Consider the following 19,197-nt stretch of genomic DNA (forward strand, 5'->3'; position numbering starts at 1 on the left):
TAAATGTAATCGAAAATATTTGAAAACGAAATGGTTTTGGAGGGATTATTGGCACTAGCCGGCCGGCCTGTCACCACGGTTACTCGGTAACCACTGTCATCAGCTGTTTGCTCGCTGATGGAATTTTGACCAGTGCGGTGGCAACGTTGCCGCGCTCATATGCACTGACGGTTCCTATTGGTTGGTGAGTGAGCGGCACTCCGGGCCGCCGCAACGCCGCACAACCCGGTCGGTCATAGTCGTGTCCGTCTTGTCTCGTTTGTCTGTCATTCTTTCTCACCGTCGCTTGTCTGTACGGCTTCACATTCGGTAAGTACAACATCGGAATTAAAACTTTAATTGTTTATTTTTTATCTTCAACTCCCGTTGTTAACATTCCGAATATATTTAGGTACTTTTCCCTTTTAGCATACGCACAACCACACGATGCTTGTTCATCGGTCTGCAGAAATTTCTCCCGATAAATTCTACGTTTCACTCCTCCACGTCCGCCATCTTGTAACTTTCGGGTCACGCCTAAAACGTCAAATTTTTTTCCGTGTTTTGTTACCACTCAGTTTTACATGGGTGAAATTTCTTACCGCTTTTTTTGTTCTCCAGAACTTAACGCTCCATTTCACACTCAAACTACCCCCTCGTGTTTGCCCTTGCCAAAGGTTAAAAATCGGTCAGCACGAGGTTAATCGATTTTTTTCTTCGTTTTTTTTTGTACGATGTTCATCGTCAATTATTTTTTTGTTTTCAGTTTTCAACACTCCAGTTAGCCCACAACAAATTAACAACCACATAAATCATGTATTCCTTAGCCAAAGCCGTCGCCCCAGCTGTACGCTCCGCCGTAAGTATATTATATCATATCTTGTGTGTAGTAGTTACGAGTAATTGAATACTAGAGCGGCTCATGTATTTGGAAAAAGATTATTTGTGCCAAATTTGTATTCGTTTCGGAGTGTGAATTACATCCGCGTCTATTAAAAGTTTTTTATTGAGGTTAAAGAGCATTGGTGGCCAATGAAGGTGAACACAAGGTTGCTGGTTTTTCAAAAAGTGTAGGCTGATTGATCTAACTTCCAAATAACAGCATATATTTATATACAGAGATATTCCGTTTTTTAACTTAATATGGTTCTTAATTTTATTCTGATTTAAAAAATAAATAGTTAAATATTATAAATAAATATAATTTAAAATTTATTTGTTGTATTAGTTTTTAAATTAAATAAGTTTAAATTTCAAATAAGTGAAGTGGTGTTGTGTTTCTATGTATTCAATCTGAGAAATTGTATAGATTACTCAAGAATTTATCAGATGAAGTATTTTAATAATTTATCAAAAAGAGGAATACTTATTATTAACATGCTAAGTGTATTATATTTAATTCTTTACTGTAACTATTCCTTTTTAGAATTTTAATGTTATGTTAAAAATTAATTTATACATTACTGCATTTTTTATACTAATTTTACATAGTTGTGATTAAAATATATTTTTAAAAAATCTTTTATCAAGATAAATATTTTAATACTTGTGTATTAAATCTGAAATTTTTGTATATAATAAATAGTACTCTTTTTTAATTGCATTTTCTTGAGAGATTTTGAATCAAATTAACACATTTCTAAATATTTTTTAAATGTATTTACAGATCCTCTCCAACTCCAGAGCTTATGTCAGGCCTATTAGCAGCATTGTTTCAAATGGACCAAACACCCAATTGCAACATCAAAACCAACAAACTCCCAGTGCCATTGTTTCCAATGGAAGCTTGGTATACTTACTTCATACATATAGCCATTCGAACTATTAATATTTATGTTTATATTTAATATGTAATAAATCAGGTGAACGCTGTCAGGGGATTCCAAACCTCTGCTGTATCCAGAGATATTGATTCTGCTGCCAAATTTATTGGTGCTGGTGCAGCCACTGTAGGAATTGCTGGATCAGGTATTTAAAGCTAAATTAAATTTGAAGTATGAGAATGTGATGATATAAATGCCTTTTTGTGCTTTTTATACTATATTTGTTTTTTGCTTGCTTGTTTTTATATTCAAGGTATAAACATTTTTTAAAAATAATAATTGTAATTGAAGTTTTTTTTTTTTATTATTTTTGTATTTTGTGTATGCTTGTTTGCTTTTTTCACTCTATAGGTGCTGGAATTGGAATGGTTTTTGGTTGCTTATTGTTAGCTTATGCACGAAATCCATCATTAAAACAACAGCTTTTTTCCTATGCAATTTTAGGATTTGCTCTTGCAGAAGCAATGGGCCTCATGTGTATTATGGTTGCATTTATGTTGTTATTTGGGTTTTAATGGGGAAATTAATATTTTTCATTGTTAAGTTTAAAAGGTTGATCATTGATCTACTATAAATTTTACTTTGAAAATTTATTTAGTATTTACAGTCAAGAGACAAATGCAACCAGTTATTATAAATCTCAAGTTTAAAAATCTTTTAAAAATTTTAAGTAATTTTTATAATTCCTAATTTTACTGAAATTAATCTATTGTATTAATTTTATTTATTTGAATATAATTAAATTTGCATTCATACTCTGAAATATTTTTACTTATTTTTGATTATATGGATAAAATATATGAATGCGTTGCTAATTGGTTTTAGTGCATTTTATTGTTAATAGATTAGCTTTCATAATTTAATTGCTATGCAAATAACTAGCTTTAGCATGGTGTTTGAATTTTGGAAGGTTATTTTTTTGGAAGAATTTTTTTCAAATGAAGCATGCTGAAAATGTAAGTTAAAACAAATTTTTTTTAATTAATTGCTTTATTGGCAAATTATTAAATATTTTATGAACTTATTTCGTTTTTGTTCTTTACTACTCAAAATCCATTAATATTTAGTTTTTTATTGTCTATCAATACTGAATTACCAAATATTCTGTTAAATTTTGCTTGGTTGCTTGATGTAAACTATTAAATTTATATTTTTAATGGAGTTTATTTTATACAAATTCTATTTACATTTTGATTTTATTATTTTTTTTTCCAGGAGCTGGAATTGGAACAGTATTTGGTTCCCTGATTATTGGTTATGCACGTAACCCATCACTCAAACAACAGCTTTTCTCTTATGCCATTTTGGGATTTGCTTTGTCTGAAGCTATGGGTCTCTTCTGTCTTATGATGGCTTTCTTATTGTTGTTTGCTTTCTAAGTCGTCTCACGATGTCTTTCGTCATTCATTAACCAAAAATAAAAACATCCCAAAATATTAAACCAACTTGGAATTTTTAATTCTATTCAAAATTGGCACGACCGGAAGAATTACGAAAGACTGTTGTCTGTGAAATACATCTTGATAGGGAATTTACCTGTTATAAAATAGATAATAACTATAAGACAGCACTTAGGTGTTTATGTAAAACTGCCTCATATTGTAGACGTATTAAACGCCTAGGTCGGAACACTGTTTTTTTTTTTTTTTTTTGGTTTTTCCTATTTTGTATATTTCACAGATATATAAATAGAATAAATACTTATTGTAGAATCCATTTATTTATTCCTTTTTTATTATGCAATTTTTAGAATCTGTTGGTAAATTTGTCTCAATTTAATGTTTTTTGCTGTTATCAGTTATGGCTTCAGTACCAATGTTACATGTTTTCTATAAAACGTAATAAATGAAGATATTTAAAAAAAAAATAAGACTTATCCTTTTCATAAATTATATAATGACTAGTTAAATATAATTTTTTAACTTGCATATATTGTTATTGTCCCTCTACAAATTATTTAAAGTTAGAATAATTATTTCATTATAATATACTTCAATAAAACTAAATATTATCAAGTATAAATCTTCAAAATTCTGTTGTGGAAATTACCTTGAACTATTAAGGCAAATATTGGGTTTCTTTTATCCAGTTAGGAATTTGATATTCATAAATATTTCATCTATGTGTATTGAAACATCAACCCTTAAGGATCCAGTTATTTTAACTTGAAAAACATTTTTCTCCTTGTTATTCATATTGATTGGAATTAAATTGTAAAAAATTAAAGATGATTATGAGCATCTAGGCTGTAAATAAAAGTGTATTGGGCATAAAATGGAATGTACATTATGATGTCCCATTAGTATTGATAAAATATTTCTAAGATTACCATAAAAAAATATGGTTTAACTATCTCACTAAAATTAATAAAATATGTCGTTTATTTAATTCAAATATGTAATCATCGTTAGAGATCAACTCATTAGGTCATAAACCTCTGGCTATGATAAATGCTTAAATATACTCAACTACTTAAAATTTAATTATTTATAAATCAAAAAATTTTTGAATAAATTTGTACTAAGTAGTAAAGTATCTAAAAAAAAAAAAAAAAAAAACAATTGTAAATGTTACTATTAAAATAAATGCTGTGATAGAAGCAATTAAAAATGTGAGAAATTAAAAAATAATTTGTCATATAGAATAATATGTTACAGATTGTTGATGTTTCGCTTAATGCATCTAGTTAGTAATAAAGATGTGCTAATTTAATATTCTCATGTAGTATGATTCATGTTATGTATACAAAATTATAATATGAAATGTACAAAATATAATTTATGGTCATTGAATTGTTATGACTTTGTTTAGGTATAATTGTATCTAAAAAAAATATGTTATACTTAAAAGTTTCCATGTTTTTGTTACAACCGGTGTTGAAGGAAATTACATCTATAATAACCAAGGTTATAATAAAAAAAATTACATTAAATATTCTTTTCATACATATTATGCTATATTGAATGCAATTCTAAGTCTCCGAGTTGTTTTCAAAAGAGGTTTAGAGTTAGCCAATTCTATAGACAATTTCATTAAATTAAATTTAAATAAAAGCATGGTGTTTATTGATCATAACCAAGTAATTCGATATTAATTTATATATATATATATATAAATGTTTAATATAATGATAATCAGTAATTTCAAAACTGAAGTAAAAATATTTTCATTATAAATTTACTGTTATCATTGATAAAGTAGTCCCACTAATTCTTAATGCAATTAATTCCGAACTAAAATGGCCTTTTTAAATTTAATGTGATGCTTAGCATATTTTCAATATTCTGAAGGAACTGAATCCAATTAGGCATTTTTTTTTTTTTGAATAACAGTTTTGAGCACAAGTTTTTCCTTCAAGTCTTATCTATTGTAAAACCCCATATTTTTTAAATAACTTTAAAAGGTAAGAATATTAAACTAAATGTCATAGAATCAATGTAAAAACATTATAACCGTAGCATATTAATTACTCTTATATTTTTATAATTTGAAATTATTTAATTTATTAATATTAGTTCTCATCATTGTTAATAGTAAGAAAAAGCTATAGAGAATATTAAGGGAAAGTTCTTTTTTGTGTAGTAATTCTGTTTGTATGGATAAAACATTAAAATATGCTAGAAACAGTCCAATGTATTTAAACTACTCAGTATTAATCACATATGCAACCAATGAACATATAGTTTAATTAAAATTACATTGTTTAATTTTTAGTAAAAAATTTAAAATTTAAAGAAACTTGTCACCAATTCAATGATGGAATAATCTTAAATTAGTGTGGGCCAATATAATATTTTGTTCATTGCAGTAGTCTATCACTTCTTGATCATTTGTTGAGCCAGATGGACAAGCAATAAACTCAACTCCACTCTAAAAAATACATTAATATTTAGTTACATAAACATATTTTTTTTATATAATTGTGTTACTTACCTGAACAGCTCTTTCAATATTATCACTAAATGGGAAAAATGCATCAGATGATAAAGCGACACCTTTCAATTTTTTAGACCAGGAACGTCTTTCTTCTGAAGTTAATTCAGCAGGAACTACTTCAAACATACTTTCCCATCTCGCACGAGACAGGCCAATACCAATAGTGTTACCAATATAATCATCAATGGCATTTGATATTTGAGCTCTTTTAATAGATTTTTTAAATTGCATACCTAAGACCAATGGATGTTGTCTGAGCCACCTATAAAATAACCAAGCAAATAAATCAATATTATTTTTTAATTAATTAATGAAATAGAATAAATGTACTCACCAATTATCAGCTTTATCACCAGCTAATCTAGTGCAGTGAATTCTAGATTGTTGTCCAGCTCCAATTCCAATGGCTTGCCCTTTATAAGCATAACATACTGAATTACTCTGTGTGTATTTTAATGTTACTGTAGCAAGAATTAAATCACGGATAGCTGCTTCAGTTATCTACATCAAAATATATTTATTTGTATTTAATTAATAGTTGAATAAATTATATTTTATTAATATAAGGTAGCTTACGTCTTGTCTTTTCGTTACAACATTATTAAAAAGATTCTCATTGATTTTTGCATCATTACGTTTTTGTTCTAGTGTCATTCCAAACAAAACTTTACGCTCAACAGATTTAGGTGAGTAGGCTGGATCTATTTGTAAAACACAATAATTTCCAGTTTTCTTTTTCTTTAGCAAATTTAAAGCTTCATCACTATATCCAGGAGCAATTATACCATCAGAGACCTTAATATTATTTAAAATTAATTGAGTATAAAATTATAATTAAATAAAATAACTTACTTCTCTAGAAATTATTTTAGCTGTAACTAAATCACAAGGGTGTGATAAAGCAATGAAATCTCCATATGAAGACATACGATCAGCACCTCTAGCACGAGCATATGCTGATCCAAGTGGAGTCATTATTTCAAGTAGATCACTAACCATACATAATTGTGCCTAAAATCCATCATTCATTAATCTTACAGAATAGTTAAAGACTATTTCAATAGTTTTACTTCAATCTTATTTAATGGTATGCCTAAAGCTACTCCTGCTGGACTGACATGTTTAAATGAAGTAGCAGCTGGAAGACCAGTAACTTCTTTGAGTTCCTTAACTAGTTGCCAACTATTAAAAGCATCACATAAATTAATGTATCCCGGTGAACCATTAATTACTACAAAAATCAATTAAATATTAATTATAATTTTTTTATAAACAGTTATAGTAAATTATAATAGATAAAAATGTATAAAGAATAATTTTCTAATAAACAATTTACAAACCTTTAAGTGGTAATTTTGTTTCCGTTATAAAAAGCTGTGCTGGAGATTGATGAGGATTCATCCCATATCTTAAACTCATTTGGCTTTCTCCACAGGCAAATTTCTTCCGGAAATAATCTGATATGCAATCATCATATATGGCAGTATGTGTAAATGCTTTTAAAGCTAATTTTTTACGTGTTTCTAAAAGTGTATCTTTGGTCAATGATATTTCTTTAGCTATTTCCAAATAATCAGCAGGATCACAAAGAACAGTAACACGTTCATGATTTTTTGCAGCAGCCCGCAAAAGTGTTACACCTCCAATATCAATATTTTCAACAGCATCTTCAATTTTAGTATCTGATAGAGTAACAACTTTTTCAAATGGATATAGGTTACATACTACTATCTTTATAAAACTGAAATTATTTTTCTTCAAATCATTTTGGTCAGCTGGTGTTAAACGAGCCAGTATTCCTAAAATTAAAGTATATTTTAGTATATTAAATTACATTAACAATACATTTTTTTAAAATATCTAAAAATATTCCATAAAAACAAAAAAAAATAAATAAAATAATTTCATATTCAAATTATCATAAATTTAAATGAAGTATTTTTTTTCCATATTTTCATAATTTAGGTACCTACATTATTTTACTTAAGTTAGATATTAAAACTTTATTTTATAATATAAATATAATAAATATTTTATATTAATTATAATTATATTTACCTTTATAATTAATTATAAATTAATATTTTTTTATTTAAAAAAATTAATTATTAATAATTAGTAATAATTAATAATCATCTATATTTTAAAATTATCATGAATTAAAAAAATACAATCATATAAGATTTTATAATTAACATGTATAATTACCTCCATGAATGGCAGGATGTAAAGTTTTTACTCGTCCTCCAAGTATTTCTGGTGCACCAGTGAATTCAGAAACACTTGTAACTTGTAATTTTCCGTCATTCTCAATAAAAGATGCAGTTCCACCACTTGCTAACAATTTGAAACCAGCATCTACCAAACTTTTTGCCAAATCCAACAATCCTGTTTTATCTGATACACTGATGAGAGCTGAAAAAAAAGCATTTTATACTGTAAGATTAAGAGGATATTCTTAAATAGTTATCAGTCAAGTTAAAAAGTTCTAATTTTAAGGATAATAATAAAAACTTTTTTTATTATATATTTAAGAATCACTTACTTATTTTTATAAATAGGACCTTTATAAAATGTATTAGGTATATGTTACTTTAATTTTAAGACTTATACTGTATTATAACCAATATTTATTATTTATACATATATTTTTAAAATGGTAAGTAAATTTGAATGCCCTAAAAATGGTTTTTATTCATTAAAAATATAAATGTTGTACACGTTCTATTTGATAAAGTGAGGGACATTCGAATATCATTTACAAAATTTGAATGTGTACATACGTTTACTAATCCAGCGGTTCCTAAACTTTTACAATCACGGAACCCTTAAAAAATAGTTTGTATTTCGCAGAACCATTTCAGTTCAATTCTAATTTTTCTAAAAAAATGTTTGTAATGATTACTCTTTATTAAAATTAGTTTAAAACACAATTTTTTTAAAATGATATAAAATAATACTTTTTCCAAATATAATATAAAATAAGTTTCTCAATAATCACATATGTCTGGTAGAACCCTGAAAACTGTCCCACGGAACCTTAGGGTTTGGGAAACTTTGAGAAATGTTGCACTAACCACATTCTTTCTAAACACTGCTTCCTAATAATCTCCATGCCATATTATGCTTAACTGGCCAAAGGATCTCCTCAACTTTAAAAAAAAATTAAAATTAATTTAATAAAAAAAAAGTCAAGAATTGTAAGCAATGTTATATTTGGTCACACCCTTTAATCAAACCGTCCAGCCTTGTAATCAATTACCTTTAATAATTATCATATAAATGAATACAGATTAAATTTATTAAAATATTTTTGTTTAACCTTAATAAGAAAAAATTTATTCTCAAAAAAAAAAAAATTTCTGTCACATTATTTTTTAAAGAATTTAAAATTATATTAAACGTATAGTTAAAAAAATAGAGTTTATCGTCCTATAAAACTGCAATAAAATATTTCTACTGGATTAGACAAGTACTTATCCAATGTATAATTGAGTCATAAATAGTAAAACATATAAATAATAATCTCTAACAACTTATATTTAAGATTAATGTCAACCTCTGTTATAAGAAATTTTAAATTACATTCCTGGTTCATTCTATTAATTCAGGTAAAGGGATTATGCAATTATAATCCAAGTAATAAATTAATATCTGAAATGTTGACTTATACAAATATATAATAAAAATAAAAATTACCCAAGTTATCAGTAAACGCCATTGTGAGAAAAATATATTATAAAATAATGGATAATCGAGATTATTGGATTAATCAAGAATTAAATAATACATTAAGTTGAAATAGTGAAAATATGTTAAAACCACGTGTTGAATCACTAAAATAAAAAATTGACCATTGGAAGAATTATATTATCAGCAAAAAAAATACAATTCAACAACTAGTCCGAAGATTACATCTCCATTTAATCTGTAGTTTAACCCTAAACAATTGATAACCTTAAGAAAAAAATTACTGAAATAATTGTTTTCAATACTACAGTTAATTTGGGAATGTATTTTATGAGGATGATCTTTTGGCTGGTCGATTACGAAACCGCTATTTTAAAATAATAATAATAGTTTTATGGTATTAATTTTATATCAACGATTTGAAACTTCATGAACCAAGATTTTAACAACACTGTTTTGTGATAACATCACAGAATAGATTAGTGTAATGTGATAGCATCATGTTTATTGTTTATATACCGTATTATCAATTATCATAACTTCAACAATACACGTGACAATTGCAATAACTTAATTGTATCTATATTATTTTTAAAAATTCTGTTTGTAGTCCAACCATGGCATTGTTTGAAGACGAAAATCATGTTACTTTTAATGAAAAAGATAAAAAACGTAAAAACATTGAAGCTGTAGAAAAAGTTGAAAAAAAAAAAAAAAAAAAGAATACATTCGAAAACAAAGAAGAAGCAAACGAGGTGATTGAAACGATTAAAAAGAAAACAAAAAAACAAGAAGAAATAAAAAAAGAACCACAATCTGTTGAATTATTAATGGAGAAAGTAAAGAAAAAGAAGAAAAATAAAAATCAAGTTACAGAGGTGGTTAATGCTAACACTGATGAGCCTATAGAAAATAACAGTTTCAATTCCATTGAAGGTACAAAAAGTAAACCAAAATCGACAAAAGTAGCAGTTCTGCCTACTGTAACTATAGCAGTGCCAGGATCCATTTTAGATAATGCTCAGTCTCCAGAATTCAGAACTTACTTAGCTGGTCAAATAGCAAGAGCTGCTTGCATCTACAAAATAGATGAGGTTTGTTTTGTTGAATTCTTAATAAAATACAAAAATATTTCTTTTAATTGCTTTTTCATTAGATTGTAGTATTTGATGATGTTGGTGAGCAGACAAATGTAATGATAGCCAACAAAAAAACTGAAGGAGGTTCTAAGACATGTAAACAATTAGCAATAATTTTACAATACTTGGAATGCCCACAATACTTGAGGAGGATATTATTTCCAATGCATAACTTTTTAAAATACACAGGAGTGTTAAATCCACTTGATGCACCTCATCATTTTAGACAAGAAGACAATGTTCCATTTAGGTGAATTAGTTGCTATATATGGTTTTTAATTATAATTTTATCATTAAAAAAACCTTTAAATTTATAAAGCTTTATAATTTGTTGACATAACTGCACATAAATTATTAGATAAAAATAGTTGCAATTGCTATAAAATAAAATGTTTGAATTATGGATTTACATGTTTAATAATTAAAATTCAATTAATTTTTTTTTTTTTTTTTTAATTTACCTTTTTTCGCAGATTACATAAATTCAATCAATTATTGTGACTTTAAAATTGAGAAATTGGCTCTTAGTTTTATTTTTAATATTTATTTTAAAATATTTAATACTATTAATGCTAAAATATCAAATTATTTGCCAAGTATAAAATAATAAAAATACATTATTATAATTATTTAATTTGAATGATATTTTCATTTGTAGAGAAGGTGTTGTATCAACACTTCCACCAAAAAAAGGGAAAGGCTGTAATGTTGATGTTGGTCTTCGAAAACATGTCTTAGTTGACAAATGTATCCAGCCATTTGTACGAGTTACTGTCAAGCTTATTCCTAACTCAAGCGATTCTAAACGACAAAAAGGTATTGTTGTTGCTCCGAGTACTCCTAAAAATGAACTGGGAATTTACTGGGGTTACACTGTTAGAAATGCTGAATCAATCAATGAAGTATTTACTAAATGTCCCTATCCTGGTGGTTATGATTTAAAAATCGGAACATCTGATAAAGGAGTTGATGTAGATCAAGCCGATCAGAAACAACTTGAAATTTTCAAACACGCATTAATATGTTTTGGAGGGGTTCATGGACTTGAAGCTGCATTAGAAGCTGATCAAAATATTAATGAAGAAAACCCATCAACATTATTTGATGTTTATTTAAACACTTGTCCAAATCAAGGTTCAAGAACTATTAGAACCGAAGAAGCTATTTTTATCACGTTAGCTGAATTGCGTTCAAAAATGAAACTGAAGTAGATAAAGTGATTTAATAATAATTTCATTAAATTGTTTATATATTCAATAAATGTAATGTTTTTTGAAATTTTGAATAATGATATATTGTTATGGATGTTATGTTTCTTAAATTAATGTTGTTGTTCATATTAAAACTATAGACTCGTAAGTATTTAATTTAGTAATGCTTTTATGCTGTTGGTATTTTTGCATAATGAGAAATAGTAATTAGTAGTATAACTCTTATGATAAATTATTGAAAAAGTAAGTTATATTTTCTACAATTTAATTTTACTATAGTAGAGTCTTTTTTTACAGTTAAACCAATCATGGTATCTTTGCTGAAAAATAATGTATTGTTCAGTTCAATATACAATATATTCAGTTATGTATTAATTGTATATAAATAGATTATATATATATATATATATATATATATATATATACATATATCTTTCATGTTTATCTACTTTAGAATTAATATATTTTGCTATTTTAGCAGGATTGTAAAATGTACCAACTTGAATTAGATTTCTAATAATTCTTGTTATATTATACCCAACAGTCTTCTTCTTATCGTGGCCAGTGCTGGACTTGATAAATACTAATTGCATTAAATTATAAATGACATTAAGATATAAAATATAAAAGTGCTAAGTATTTTGCTTCAGCCAGTAGGTGGCTATTATTATAGCGTTTTCATTGTCAATCGCCAAATCGTCAGTTGTGCATCCTGACCGGGCAAGGGCACATTTTAGTAGGTGTTCATCGGATTGCCTCTCGCCACATTCACAAATGTCAAGTCCTTCTTGGTATCCCCATTTCACCATGTTGACTATTGTCTTAGCTATTTCGGCTCTTAGCCTATTCATTGTATAATAATATAAACTAAGTTTTGAGTATAAAAAAATTACCTTTATTATTAAAGATGATAGACAATTCATTTAATGACAGATATTGTTCATATATATACAATATTTTTAATAAAATGCGTGGTATACTTACGATTGAATTACAATACTAAAGTTATGAAATGTATTTTACATTAATTAACCTTATGGACTTTTAGTATTGGGCCACCTAGGAGAGGTAGCAGGGTTGTGGTTTATAGAAAACATTGAAATGTACTTGGTAATCATCTTGATGCTTAGAAAACAATTTGCTTCCTAATATAATCTCATCGAAAGATTCGCGGACGTTTCGTCCCCGTCAAAAAAGAAGAGTCCACGGACGTTTCGTCCCTCTTCATTATTAAGATAGGACATTTGGCCCCCGGGAATTATAGAGATTTTAATTATACAAAATTATTTATATTAGATCACTTATTTTTCTTTTTAAAAAATATTAAATATCATTATCATTACTACATTTAAATTTAATACAATGTTGTTTTATTTTATCTTAGTATTGATTTTTTTTTGGCAAATTAATAATTTCATTATTTTCGTGGTCAACTCCATTATTCACTGACGTACACAATTACACTGACAATCTAGTACTACGTAGTGTACTCTGTGCAGTATACTATTATAGTATCCAGAGCAGGTATAAAATATTATTTAGTCTCTACCACATTTATTTACATCAATAATTTACGTAAATAACCGTAGTCTTTACAATACAAATTGAAAAAGTTAACATTGCTTGACAAATAATAGTCGAGCAATATCATTTGTCGATAAGAAGACCTTCGATTAAGATAAATATATCTATCGATAATGTCATAAAGGTAAAATGGTGTTCGTAAAATTGTTAACTTGTTAGTTTACTCACCTATATTATTATTTTTATTAGATAATTAATTTAGAACGTAATAACCTAACCTAACGAGTGGCTAAACTTTCTGTAGGTAGGTATAAATAAATCTATATAAATCCCGGGGGCCAAATTCAGGGGCGGATCTGGGGGGGTCAGGGGTCAGCTGAACCACAGTTAATATGTGTTGACAAAATTGGACTCTTGGAAATTTTTTTTTCTTTTTAGACCTTGATTTGGACTCTTGGACAGTTGGCCCATCGGAGTTACTTGAAAAATGAATGTCATTTATATTTAAAATTTTTCAATTCATAATTTATATTTTAAATTATATCGTTTTAGTAGAAAGTTAAGTAAATCATATTTGCGCTGATAAAATAAGTTTATATTTATTAATTGTAAATAAGTTATTATCGGTGGTATTATTACTAATTCTAAAATTTAATATAAATATACTTATACATTTTTATGAGCATTTTTTTTTTTTTTTGCAAGGTATTAATTTTTAATTCAGTTTCATCCCTAATAAATGGCCTCTTGAAATGGCATGACCTACAATTCCCCGATTCTGGATCCGCCCCTCGCCAAATGTCCTATCTTAATAATAGACGAGGACGAAACGTCTGTGGACTCGTTTTTTTGATGTTGACGAAACGGCAGGAGCGAAACGTTTATGTCATGCTTATGTTATGGTGTGATAAGTGATTACTTATATTTTATTATCAGATAAAAACAAACTTAATCAAATTTAGTAATTTCACAATAACTCGTAATACAATTTCATATTCTGATCAATAAACCTTAAAGTTCAATATTTCACCAAACTGAGAGAGATCGACATGCTGAACCAAACCGTTTATTTTTGTAGAAACTCTATAATGGTTTGTATATAGTTGACCGTTTGTAATAATTAACAAAAACAAAATAACACTTATGTTTTCTCAATTATTTCAGAGAAATACACATTTACTTATTTCCAAAACTCGCAATTATGCTCAAGTCAGTAATACTAAAAATGTTCCAGATTCTAATATAAATTTAATGAGAAACCGTCTGATATATCAATCTAGGAAAAGAGGCACATTAGAAAATTGTATAATATTTACTACATTTGCCGATAGGTATTTGAAGACATTTGATCAAGCTCAATTACAAAAATATGATGCACTGATCAATAGCAGGTTCGATGAATGGGAGTTATATGCTTGGGCTATTGGATCTAAACCTGCACCACAAGAATTTGACAATGAAATAATGAGTCTTTTGAAAAACCACATTAATAGAAATTATAGTAATAAAAAATAATATATAATTTATAATATTATGTTAAATTATGTTAATTATGTAAACTAGTATTAAATCTGTTGTGTGGTCATAACAGTATATTTTAAGGCATCCCTAAACTATATAAATCATAATTATATTTTATTAAAGTATTAGATATGTTCAGATGCAAATACAAGGGGATACTATGGGGGCTGAAGTCCCCCTTAGATAATAGATAGAACCATATCAGACATAAGAGATACTTTGTTCAAATTGACATGCACAACAAATTATGGCACTAATTCACTTTACTAGCTCTCCCCTTTTTTAATTTCTAGATCCTCCCTGGGCTTGTACATTAGTTATATTGTTTTGTTTATGAATTAATTAAATGTTTATACATATATATTAATTAGTTTTCGATCTATTAAAGTTAAATTTTATAAAGGTTAAGCACTTTAAGTATCAGGATTACACTGTACAATAATAATTTTGCTGATATTTTCAAATTTGAAAGACCTACGACAATCTAACAAGAAGTATTTGTAGACTGAAAATAACACAATTAATGATAATGATTGATAATTTATAATAATATCGACAATTTTTAATATTATGCTTATAATTTATATAAAATATAAAATATATGCTCCTGTATCTAGAAATAATCGATATATACTCAAATATGCAAATATATGCAAAATAAGTTTGCATATTTACAATCAAGGTTTCATGAATCAAATTTATATCATATTAGGGTATAATTTTGGTTGCGCGAAAAAAAATATGCCAAGTTATAAACATCCGAGCTCTATTCATAACTATTAAAATAAAACAAAATATGATATAATATTCAATATTATTCAAGAAAAGAATAATATACTTAATATATATATATATATATATATATATATACATTGAGTAGAAAAAGTTTCTGTACAACTATAATTAATTTATGACATAACTCAATTTATACAAATTTTTTCCATCTCAATACTTTTTTTATCTGTTATTCATATTATCCACTGAGACTTATGCTATTATTTTCCTAAAATATAAATTTACAGGTAAATAATAAATAAATTAATGTGTATGCTTCATTTTTCTAAAAACAAAATGTTGTTGTTTCTGAATACATATTTGTTAAAAATATACAGTGCTTCAACTTTTAAAAACTGTCATTACCTATATGTTATTGAAAAAATCTAACATTAGTGTATGGAAACTTTTTGATCCACCGTATATATGTATATATATTTATATATTTTTGACAAAAATGTGTTAGTAAAATTGTTAATAGGTGGAATTTATTAATTAGTGAATTCTAATGTCTTATTATGGTACCCAATAAACACTATTTTAATCACTGTTTTTTCTCTTGATTATTTTGAAAGCTATTTAACTAATAAAAGTTAAAATCTTAAGCAGATTAAATGTAAGTTATAAATTGATACATATAAAAATATATATATATATATATATATATATAATAAGCATATATAGTGTAAGGCTGAACAATTGGACCATAATGCATATATATATTATCAATAACAATTTATTTTCAAAAGAAAATAATGAGTTACATTCAAAGTCCTATCAAATTTCTTACTGCATATTAGAAATATTGAACAAATTGTATTCAAATAAATCTGATTTATATTCTTATTAAGATTTTTTCCAATGAGTAGTTATGCTAGTTTTGAAAAATTTCTAGATTACGAGAAATCCTAAATTGTGTCAATTTTTTAGGAGGGCTTAGTCATATTTTGGGTGAAAAAAATGATGGTGAAATTAGAATTTGGCTCAAGAACTTAGTTTTTCAGTAATAGTTAGTTAAAGTTTATAACTTTATACTAAAATTCTTAAATACTCGTTATGTATCTTCAAAAATGTTTAAAAGTGTTGCTCAAGGGTAGCAGTATCTATTATTTACCCACGTAATCAAGTCCGACCCCCGCACAAGCAGAATAAAATGTGCATTTTTTTTTTTTTTTTTGAACGATAATTTTGTATTTGGTTAGATGGTTATCTCTTATCGTAATGAAAATTGTTTGCATTTTTTTTCGAAAAATCGGAAATTTAATTTTAAAAATTATAGGACTTCGCTCATTACGCCTGCCAGCTTCACTCACAAGCTCGAGTGCCACTGCGTTTAGGGCTTATTTGTGTTGTAGCCACGGGGGGAGGGGTGAAACTTATTTTTCTTTATTACAAACTTTAAAATAATTTACAGTTACCTATAGCTCATGTTCCTGTTATAATGATAACATATTATAATGATAGACGAGAAATTTATATTCTTAATTATTTATACATTACATTTTTAAATAAATCAATGTACTATATTCAAAAAAAATACGAGCAATGGGGAGGCGATTGCTCCCTTCATCTCCCTCAAATACGCCCTAGACTGCGTGGAGTTTTTTGGTGGGGATGATGGGGTTTCGCCCCAAGAGGAATTATAGTCTAAACCTAACCTAGTTTTTGTACAAACCTCGATATTGTTGTAAATGGGATTATGCTCTGTATAGTGGCGTATTTACGGAGGGGAGGGGAGTCCAGGGGTACTGGACCCCCCCACAGAGCCTCCAAAAAATAAAAATAAACTAAAATTCTTACATATTTGCAGAATTGGCTATATTAAACATTCGCAGGGAAGTTGAAATTACTGTTGATGAAGTATTAGAGGAGTTGGCCAAAAAATCGAAACAACTGAAATTTATTTTATAACAACACTTTATAATATATAATGCAGTTGCATACCCTGCATACCCCCTGGACATGTTTGTAGCATTTATATAACCTTATTATAAAATAATTATTATACCGATTACAAAAAAAAGTGGAAAAAAAAATGCAAAAAGTATTTTTCCTTGCTACGGTATACGGTAATTCGTATCATCATCATCATCACTGGGTTTTATAACTATTAGAGTTTTTGCTGCCAACACTATATCCCTCCATTTCTCTAGATCTTGTATAATTTCCTTCCATTCTTTTACTCCCACAGTTTTCAGGTCCTCTTCTATTATGTCAAACCACTGTAATCTTTGATAACTCGTGTCCCTCTATTAAATGGTGGTCCCATTTGCACCTTGACAACATTGAAAATAATTTTAGAAAAAAGATTATTTAATCAAAACTATCAGATTTCAATAAATTTCAATTGTAATTTCCTAACTAATCGTTTGCGCCAATTTTCGTTTGCATCATAGTTTTCAGCGTTAAAAAATACATAAGTTGGCATTAGACAAAATCTGAAATTTTAGGTGCCCCGTAAAAAAGAAACATACCCATAGTTTTATAAGAAGATGACAACAAGGTTCTTACACCTGTTCAAATATGTTTTTACTTATTCGATAGATTGTGTTGGTCACGCTGTTTTAAAGGTGATATTGATAAAAAATGAGAAGACTTGAAGATAGATGATTAAAAGAATAAAAATTTATTTTAACTTTATTATTCGTAATTTAAAATGGCTTCCGCATCTCCTTTTAAAACAATTACTGATCCCGAAATAATTAAGAAAAAAAATGCATTACGAAAGGCTGTATCTGAAGAATATATAAAGAATTGTTCAAATCCATATCGAAACGTAAAAATGGAAGGTGGCACTCTGGTATGTAAACAGAAAGCTATGCAATTTATTGAATGTCTAAAATTTTAAGTATTTTTATAGTTTGATGTTGGTGTTCAAAGATACATGTCACTAAAAAGTACACAGTATGAATTTTTCAAGCCAACTCCTAAGACATCATTGCTCGGTATTCTGTTACTCGTGGTGCCTTACTGCACTTTGACATATGTCATTAAAAAAGAACGTGTATGTTTATTACAAGTGCCAGATATTAAATATCTGTTTAATATTCTAAATACTTCTAATACAAATTTAATATATTTTTTTTAGGATCGCCGTGAAAATTTAATTCGTACTGGACAAGTAGCTTATAGAGATAGAGGATTTAAATTTGCATAACTTTATATTATAAAAGTTTTTAGAATTTTTTGGTTCAATCACCATTATAACCATAATTGTCTAGGTTACTTATGTTAGAAATGCTGATTGAGTTTAATTTTCAACTATTGTATACATTTGCTTACTTATCAAATTATTTTAAATTATATTAATTTGTTAAAAATGTATTTGAAATATACAGATTTAATATCAAAAGATAGTGTTATTTGAAAAAATGTGGTTAATTTATGTTATTACAAATTGATCAATATTTAATTAATAATATTTGTGTATAATATTCATTATTAAATGTTGATGATACAGAGTGTGATCTACTGATATTTTACTTGTAATTTAAGAAAATACCATATTTAAATATGAATAGAAACATATTGTTATAACATTGAAATATTGCAATAGTTTATTACATATATAAGTTTTTTATTGATTCAAATTAAATTTAG

General features: G+C 27.1%; 5 protein-coding genes across 6 annotated transcripts; 4 read left to right on the top strand and 1 right to left on the bottom strand.

Annotated features, from left to right (window-relative positions):
* The first annotated feature begins 201 nt into the window (after window positions 1-201).
* LOC112689232 (ATP synthase lipid-binding protein, mitochondrial) lies at window positions 202-3,433 on the top strand. Of its 2 annotated transcripts, none has more exons than XM_025562826.1 (5): window positions 202-309; window positions 746-838; window positions 1,646-1,768; window positions 1,842-1,947; window positions 3,018-3,433. In XM_025562826.1, exons 2-5 carry the CDS (start codon window positions 794-796, stop codon window positions 3,179-3,181), a joined length of 438 nt encoding a protein of 145 aa, XP_025418611.1. In that variant the 5' UTR covers window positions 202-309; window positions 746-793; the 3' UTR covers window positions 3,182-3,433. The 2 variants fall into 2 exon arrangements, with proteins under 2 accessions (XP_025418611.1, XP_025418612.1); XM_025562827.1 differs by lacking the exon at window positions 3,018-3,433 and adding an exon at window positions 2,154-2,332.
* Window positions 3,434-5,415: 1,982 nt separating this feature from the next.
* LOC112689233 (bifunctional purine biosynthesis protein PURH) lies at window positions 5,416-9,768 on the bottom strand. Its single transcript, XM_025562828.1, has 9 exons — window positions 9,438-9,768; window positions 7,947-8,153; window positions 7,079-7,537; window positions 6,809-6,969; window positions 6,591-6,749; window positions 6,315-6,533; window positions 6,073-6,239; window positions 5,736-6,000; window positions 5,416-5,672 (listed from the first exon to the last, which is right to left on the bottom strand). The coding sequence occupies exons 1-9, from the start codon at window positions 9,457-9,459 to the stop codon at window positions 5,553-5,555; spliced, it is 1,779 nt and encodes a 592-aa protein (XP_025418613.1). The 5' UTR covers window positions 9,460-9,768; the 3' UTR covers window positions 5,416-5,552.
* Window positions 9,769-9,944: 176 nt separating this feature from the next.
* LOC112689234 (putative methyltransferase C9orf114) lies at window positions 9,945-11,877 on the top strand. The gene is made up of 3 exons (XM_025562829.1): window positions 9,945-10,522; window positions 10,585-10,817; window positions 11,226-11,877. Exons 1-3 carry the CDS (start codon window positions 10,046-10,048, stop codon window positions 11,776-11,778), a joined length of 1,263 nt encoding a protein of 420 aa, XP_025418614.1. The 5' UTR covers window positions 9,945-10,045; the 3' UTR covers window positions 11,779-11,877.
* A 2,281-nt stretch (window positions 11,878-14,158) lies between these two features.
* On the top strand, window positions 14,159-15,190 carry LOC112689226 (succinate dehydrogenase assembly factor 2, mitochondrial-like). Its single transcript, XM_025562819.1, has 2 exons — window positions 14,159-14,393; window positions 14,467-15,190. Exons 1-2 carry the CDS (start codon window positions 14,352-14,354, stop codon window positions 14,815-14,817), a joined length of 393 nt encoding a protein of 130 aa, XP_025418604.1. The 5' UTR covers window positions 14,159-14,351; the 3' UTR covers window positions 14,818-15,190.
* A 3,000-nt stretch (window positions 15,191-18,190) lies between these two features.
* LOC112689228 (NADH dehydrogenase [ubiquinone] 1 beta subcomplex subunit 4) lies at window positions 18,191-18,867 on the top strand. The gene is made up of 3 exons (XM_025562820.1): window positions 18,191-18,397; window positions 18,458-18,601; window positions 18,686-18,867. Exons 1-3 carry the CDS (start codon window positions 18,254-18,256, stop codon window positions 18,752-18,754), a joined length of 357 nt encoding a protein of 118 aa, XP_025418605.1. The 5' UTR covers window positions 18,191-18,253; the 3' UTR covers window positions 18,755-18,867.
* The last annotated feature ends 330 nt before the right edge of the window (window positions 18,868-19,197 follow it).

Source organism: Sipha flava, unplaced genomic scaffold (genome assembly GCF_003268045.1).
Source record: "Sipha flava isolate LNK unplaced genomic scaffold, YSA_version1 42_pilon_pilon, whole genome shotgun sequence".
NCBI classification, from domain to species: Eukaryota; Metazoa; Arthropoda; class Insecta; order Hemiptera; family Aphididae; genus Sipha; species Sipha flava.

What these genes read in the sequence shown, in the direction of transcription:
- LOC112689226 (XM_025562819.1), top strand. Translation starts at nt 14,352, where the DNA reads ATGCTGAACCAAACCGTTTATTTTTGTAGAAACTCTATAATG. An exon ending in TTTGTAGAAACTCTATAATG is followed by an intron (nt 14,394 to 14,466) that starts GTTTGTATATAG and finishes CAATTATTTCAG; the next exon opens with AGAAATACACATTTACTTAT.
- LOC112689232 (XM_025562826.1), top strand. Translation starts at nt 794, where the DNA reads ATGTATTCCTTAGCCAAAGCCGTCGCCCCAGCTGTACGCTCCGCC. An exon ending in TTGTTTCCAATGGAAGCTTG is followed by an intron (nt 1,769 to 1,841) that starts GTATACTTACTT and finishes GTAATAAATCAG; the next exon opens with GTGAACGCTGTCAGGGGATT. An exon ending in TGTAGGAATTGCTGGATCAG is followed by an intron (nt 1,948 to 3,017) that starts GTATTTAAAGCT and finishes TTTTTTTTCCAG; the next exon opens with GAGCTGGAATTGGAACAGTA.
- LOC112689234 (XM_025562829.1), top strand. Translation starts at nt 10,046, where the DNA reads ATGGCATTGTTTGAAGACGAAAATCATGTTACTTTTAATGAAAAAGAT. An exon ending in GCATCTACAAAATAGATGAG is followed by an intron (nt 10,523 to 10,584) that starts GTTTGTTTTGTT and finishes CTTTTTCATTAG; the next exon opens with ATTGTAGTATTTGATGATGT. An exon ending in GAAGACAATGTTCCATTTAG is followed by an intron (nt 10,818 to 11,225) that starts GTGAATTAGTTG and finishes TTTCATTTGTAG; the next exon opens with AGAAGGTGTTGTATCAACAC.
- LOC112689228 (XM_025562820.1), top strand. Translation starts at nt 18,254, where the DNA reads ATGGCTTCCGCATCTCCTTTTAAAACAATTACTGATCCCGAAATAATT. An exon ending in AAATGGAAGGTGGCACTCTG is followed by an intron (nt 18,398 to 18,457) that starts GTATGTAAACAG and finishes GTATTTTTATAG; the next exon opens with TTTGATGTTGGTGTTCAAAG. An exon ending in ATGTCATTAAAAAAGAACGT is followed by an intron (nt 18,602 to 18,685) that starts GTATGTTTATTA and finishes TATTTTTTTTAG; the next exon opens with GATCGCCGTGAAAATTTAAT.
- LOC112689233 (XM_025562828.1), bottom strand. Translation starts at nt 9,459, where the DNA reads ATGGCGTTTACTGATAACTTGG. An exon ending in GGCGTTTACTGATAACTTGG is followed by an intron (nt 8,154 to 9,437) that starts GTAATTTTTATT and finishes CTTTTTTTTCAG; the next exon opens with CTCTCATCAGTGTATCAGAT. An exon ending in ACATCCTGCCATTCATGGAG is followed by an intron (nt 7,538 to 7,946) that starts GTAATTATACAT and finishes CTTTAATTTTAG; the next exon opens with GAATACTGGCTCGTTTAACA.